This window comes from Bombus impatiens, unplaced genomic scaffold (assembly GCF_000188095.3).
Source record: "Bombus impatiens unplaced genomic scaffold, BIMP_2.2 scf_0581, whole genome shotgun sequence".
Classification (NCBI taxonomy): domain Eukaryota; kingdom Metazoa; phylum Arthropoda; class Insecta; order Hymenoptera; family Apidae; genus Bombus; species Bombus impatiens.
The window spans coordinates 502,513-508,766 of NT_177000.1; the positions used below are offsets into that span (position 1 = coordinate 502,513).

General features: G+C 48.6%; 1 protein-coding gene across 1 annotated transcript in view; it reads right to left on the minus strand.

The window, feature by feature from the left end:
- LOC100743907 (AT-rich interactive domain-containing protein 2) overlaps positions 1–6,254 on the minus strand; it is a 61,926-nt gene that overhangs the window by 21,693 nt on the left and 33,979 nt on the right. The window contains exon 5 of the mRNA XM_033322215.1: positions 1,431–1,582. Within this exon, the coding sequence (XP_033178106.1) occupies positions 1,431–1,582 (152 nt within the window). The remainder of the gene's footprint in view (positions 1–1,430; positions 1,583–6,254) is intronic.

Genomic DNA, 6,254 nt, shown 5'->3' on the forward strand with positions numbered 1-6,254 from the left:
TCGCGTTCTTCGACACTGCTACTCACTCACTCACTCACTCACTCACTCACTCACTCACGCTCTCTCTCTTTCTCTCTATCTGCGTTTCACGCAACTTTTTTTCAATTCCACTTCCTCCTTCCTCCTTGCACACAGAGCAACGTGTTATTTCGACCGAGATTAACGGCGAAACATAAATCGTCGTTAACGAATTAGCGAGGAGCGCGGAGGATAATGCGCGCGCTTGGAACTAATTGGGCCAGGATGCAATTACACACGGACGCATTTTTTCGCGCGGAGGGAAGTTTATAAAATTGAATGCCGGAACGATCGGATATTCTGCGGATATTAGAAACGATCTAGCGAAATTCTACGTGTGAAGATGCGATTATGAAACGTACGCGGTCAGTAGGGCGCAACGAGCCATACGTGTACGACGTTCGGCGAAGAACTTCGAAGAATCTCGTAGCTTTTCACATTGTTCGAAACGTTTCGTAGAATCGTAGCTAGTTGGACCGACCGAGTTTTCGGTTATCCTAGAGAAAGCTTCGAATAGCCTAGTGGTATCCAGTGGTAAACGCAAAACGAGAGATTAGAGCGAGACGATAGACACGAGTGTAGTTTAATCGTGTTCCTGTTTTGGGAATAAAACATCGGTAAGCGGTGCGTTTGAAACGTACCTATCGAGAATGTAACGCTGTTAACGCATTGTTGTCTGGCGCAGCGGTGGTTTTTGCAAACCCGAACGGACCCGAACGTAGAACGAAAAAGTTCTGACAAACGGAAATTGCTAACGTAGCGAATTATTGAACCGTGGCACCTGACACGTATACACGTCCTTCGCACACATGCGTGATATCCATGTACCTGGCTGATGTATGCACGTTTCTAAATTCATGTATACGTGGATGACAGTGGGAAAGAGGGAGAAAAATAGAGGAACAATACACGGTGGAAAACGCATTCGAAAGTGGTTGGTGCGTGTGCACGTACATGTGAAATGCGGCGCGACGAGTAGAGGGTTGCGTAAGTTGGGAAAAACGGTTTATCAGGAACGATCGTAAATTCATGGGTCGATTCGGCAAACGCTGCGGGCTTGGCGCGACAAAAATGCGATTGGAAAGCAGGACGGCGTGACGGTTCGAAAATTCGATACACCGTGGAACGTAGGATGGATATCGGATAGGAACGAGGAACGGAGGATCGCGTACAAAGGGTTGGTAGTTCTTTTCGAAGAGGCGCGATACGGTACACGTAGAACGTGTAACGCGCTCAACTCGACGCACCGATCGAGGTTACGGTAACGTAAGGTTAATTGGCTGAGATTTTGCGTCGTTAACTCGTCACCGTTATCCCTACCAGTTGTCGGAATTGATTTCCGTAGCAGCGATTTAGTTATCGGATAGGGCCTCTAGGCACTTAACTTTAAGGTAATGGGATTTCATAGTTACCTGCGACATTGTGTTGATGATGATTATAAGTAAGAGGAACGGAGTGTAATGCCCTGGCAGACCACTTTCTGTGTCTAGAATCCTCGTCGTCGTCGTCAGCTTGTTGGCCATCCTCTCCTAGAAAGTGTACCTTCTCATACCTGTCCAGATACCTGAAATAACACACCATTCTGTTACGTGCTACGATAATTCGCTAAATTATCCGATTATATTCTCGTAGCGAAATACGTTGTACCGAGAAACAAGTCGTTTCGTTTTCGACCACGACGACACTCTACGCAGTGCGGACAAGAAATAGTCGAAAATACCTTAAACTACCGTCCTTATCGCGTTTAGACCCCTTTTATATTCGTCCATCGAATCGAGAGAGACGAAGAAATATCTAGCTTCGGCAATAGTCAACGATAAACAATCGTTTCTTCGTACCGACTTTACGAATACGAAAGACGGCCGCTGAACCTAACGGAATACAAACGTACGCGACGTTGGGCCGTGTGTTCTCCTCGAAGAATGCTAATGGGCGTTTCATTCTCATTCACGGTCGACTCCTTCGAGTTTCCATACAGAAAGGTCCGTAAACCTATGTCGCGTAACTTTTGGCAAACTTTGGAAAAGTTAATCGCTCTTCGATCTTCGATCTCGACGGTCTTTCGATATGCCGCAGAAATCGATATTTCGAATCGTATTCTTTCGTAGGTATAAAGGAGCTTAGTTTTCCAAATATTGGCAAAAAAATGGCACAGTACCGCTACAGCGAATTTCGTCTAGAGTTACGCGTTGGTTACCACCGCTCATCTTCCGTTTAAAAAGGAAGATCGGACGAGCTTAAAGGCGTATGCGAGACTGTAACGAACGCGTTACATTCTCTATGGTCATTTACAATGGTCGCTTCGAGGCCTACTATTTTTACGATCGAATCGTTACCATTTTAGCCAAGAATAAACGCGTGATCGAGCTGCGTTTATTTTTTTCTCCAAATATCTCGGAAGCCAGGACACGTGGAAAAATCATCCGCTCCTTGCTTTATCCAATGTACAATTTTTTCACAGGGAGGAAGACGGTACACGAAGCAGCAGTCGTAGTCGATTCGACGCACCGAGCGGACTAACCGCGACCAGCAACGAACGAAACGAAAACAGCGTCGCGCGTAAAGACAGCGGTCAGGAGTTAGCGCGACTGATAACGATAATAACGATAAAAAGGAAGAGGGGAGGGGAGGAGAACAGAACAGAATAGAACAGAATGGAACAGAGTAGAGTAGAGTAGAGTAGAGTAGAGTAGACGTAGTCGTGGGTGGGCGAAAGAAAGTGGCGGGGGGTAGGTGCAATGGATCCATTCACGCACCGACGTGGAGTACGGAAGGTGCGGATCGTCCAAGCACCGAGCGCCAGAGCCTGATTGGCCGCTGCTCGGTGTAGACGCGGACCGAGCACGGACACTTTGACCAGCGGTTCGCTCCAGGCCCCCTGGTCCTTCCGTGCACCACTCGCCGTCTGTCGCGTAGATCGAGAATCGCCGGTAACGCACGACGGTAGGTAGAATCTGGTTTATTCGGATCCATCGAATTCTACTCTTTTCCTTTCCTGCGATCCTCCTCTGCCAATATTTACCTATTATCGCGCTCGCGTCGCGTTCGAGACGTATCGTCTCGTACGAACGTCCGACACCCGTGTCAAACTATACGTGGAAGCGTGACTGGAATATCCATATCGATATATTTTCGCAAAGACGTAAGAAAATAAAGGTACCGGAGGAAAACGAATACGTCGGCCATCGCTGCGTTACCGCCACGGAAATCCGTCGTAGTGGCTAGCGATACCAGAATTGATCGACACTTTCCAAGTTTGTAATTTCCTGGCTTCCGAAAGCCGCTTTAAAAAGCAGCGTTTAAAAGAGCGTAAAGCTGGTCGTCGTTTTCCAAAGTATCTCGTCCGCTTACCGTTCACGATTACCCGTTACTTCGAACGAAAGGAAAAATTCAGAGTTTCGTACCACGTTCCATCGAACCGCGTAATTTCGCGTCGATCAAACGGACGAATACGCGGAAGGCTACGCGACACCTGTGAACGCGTTAACGCGATCGATCCGAACAAGTATCTTTTACGGTGGATGCATTTACGAGGCGTAACGTAACGGGTGGAAATAGGTAAATCGCGGAGGTCTTTAACGTTACGATAATTACGTACACGTTGAACGGCGGATGCGGGAATAAAGCGTTGGAATTTGTCCGAGTACAACTACGCGCGTTTAGACGCGGAAGGCGACGTTTTTCTTTCGTTCGATCCGGACCAACGAAGCGCTTTTACGTCGTTGGAATCGGTGCGATCGATGATTGCGACCGACGTGGAGTACGGAAGGTGCGGATCGTCCAAGCACCGAGCGCCAGAGCCTGATTGGCCGCTGCTCGGTGTAGACGCGGACCGAGCACGGACACTTTGACCAGCGGTTCGCTCCAGGCCCCCTGGTCCTTCCGTGCACCACTCGCCGTCTGTCGCGTAGATCGAGAATCGCCGGTAACGCACGACGGTAGGTAGAATCTGGTTTATTCGGATCCATCGAATTCTACTCTTTTCCTTTCCTGCGATCCTCCTCTGCCAATATTTACCTATTATCGCGCTCGCGTCGCGTTCGAGACGTATCGTCTCGTACGAACGTCCGACACCCGTGTCAAACTATACGTGGAAGCGTGACTGGAATATCCATATCGATATATTTTCGCAAAGACGTAAGAAAATAAAGGTACCGGAGGAAAACGAATACGTCGGCCATCGCTGCGTTACCGCCACGGAAATCCGTCGTAGTGGCTAGCGATACCAGAATTGATCGACACTTTCCAAGTTTGTAATTTCCTGGCTTCCGAAAGCCGCTTTAAAAAGCAGCGTTTAAAAGAGCGTAAAGCTGGTCGTCGTTTTCCAAAGTATCTCGTCCGCTTACCGTTCACGATTACCCGTTACTTCGAACGAAAGGAAAAATTCAGAGTTTCGTACCACGTTCCATCGAACCGCGTAATTTCGCGTCGATCAAACGGACGAATACGCGGAAGGCTACGCGACACCTGTGAACGCGTTAACGCGATCGATCCGAACAAGTATCTTTTACGGTGGATGCATTTACGAGGCGTAACGTAACGGGTGGAAATAGGTAAATCGCGGAGGTCTTTAACGTTACGATAATTACGTACACGTTGAACGGCGGATGCGGGAATAAAGCGTTGGAATTTGTCCGAGTACAACTACGCGCGTTTAGACGCGGAAGGCGACGTTTTTCTTTCGTTCGATCCGGACCAACGAAGCGCTTTTACGTCGTTGGAATCGGTGCGATCGATGATTGCGAATAGACGTTAATAGACGTTAACAGGCGTTAGCGCGATAATTTTCGCGAGCGGTTCGATTTCTTCTCGTAAGCAGAATTTCGATCCCCGGAGTCCACTTCGTAACGAGAACTATCGCGACTATCGGAACGAAAGTACGTGCGCGATCGAAAGACAGATAAATAGGGTTACTTTTCAACGTTTCTCTAATTTCCACTCCGAGACTTTGAAACGCGTTCGCGCTAAAATCGCGCAACGCACCGTGACATCGTTCCGTTGTTACCAAAAGCGAGTGCTTTTAACAACAAGCGATCTTGTATATCCACTTATGGTCGTTACACCGCCTCGATTACAATTATCCACCTATGGTAGGTTTAAGATATCGAAGATCGATGGTCGTAGACGTTAACGTTCGTCGAGACGTTCGCCGGAGAACAAGCGTACAAGTATAATCGTATCAACTCGGTATATCGTCGTATTCGTATTTCCAAACGTATTTAAATTCTAAGTTCTCGGTTTACCGCGATTCTAGCCAGTAGATACGAGCGAAACTAGCGGAGGAATATTCAAATACGTATGCCGTTCTGCGTAACACGCTACACGCTTCTCGCCGCGTTTAACCGTAATCAAATATTTCTCGCAAAAGTAAGGTAGGAAATCGAATACGCGGATATATCGACGAACGTTGGGCGTGGGTGTCGAAAGGACGCGACGTTTGCGAATACCAAATCGATGGAAGAGAGCCGTCGCGTTGCTCCGCGCACAGACCCCGCCACTACTACCTGTAACGAGCTAAATACAGCCTATCGCGTATAAATTTGTTTCCGTTTTAGCCTACGCGGTTCTATCTTTCGTATTTTTATTCTACAGTTGGTATTACGTTTCATGGTTGTAGAGTAGTTGGAGCAAAAGTACGGCCGTGCAAGTCGTAGAGCGTTACTCGCGAACCGAGTGCACCGGAGCAACGACGCCGGTAGTCTTCCTCTGGAATCTACTTCCTTCTGGCAATAGGACGATCTACCGATGCGGTACCTTATAGACGTTTGGATAATTTACGCGGTTCTCGATCCGCTCGATCCGTTACGAACCTAGACATTTGCGTCATAGATGGTTGGCGACGCGAGATCGACGACGAAAACATCGTGCCGGAAGATCTATCGTCTATCGCTGGCGTGAAACTACAGGTTGGGAATCCCGCGATCGCGCGGCAAGTCAACCCTCGAGAGTCGTCGTCGTGGTCGTCGTCGTGGTCGTCGAAAGAGCCGGCGAAGAAGAGACAGAATCGACCGGCGTCCTTGTTTGCAAGCGGCGCACGGTAACAAGGTTGCACAGAGAGAGCTTAATCGAGGGGNNNNAATCGAGGGGAGAGAGAGAGGGGGAAGGGGGAGAGGGGAGAGAGAGAGAGAGAGAGAGGACACCGACTCAGGAACCACGTGGCTCTCGTCACAGCGAGGCCAGTATGAATGAACGAACGAACGTACGTACTATACGATACGGAAAATGCCGGCGGTGGT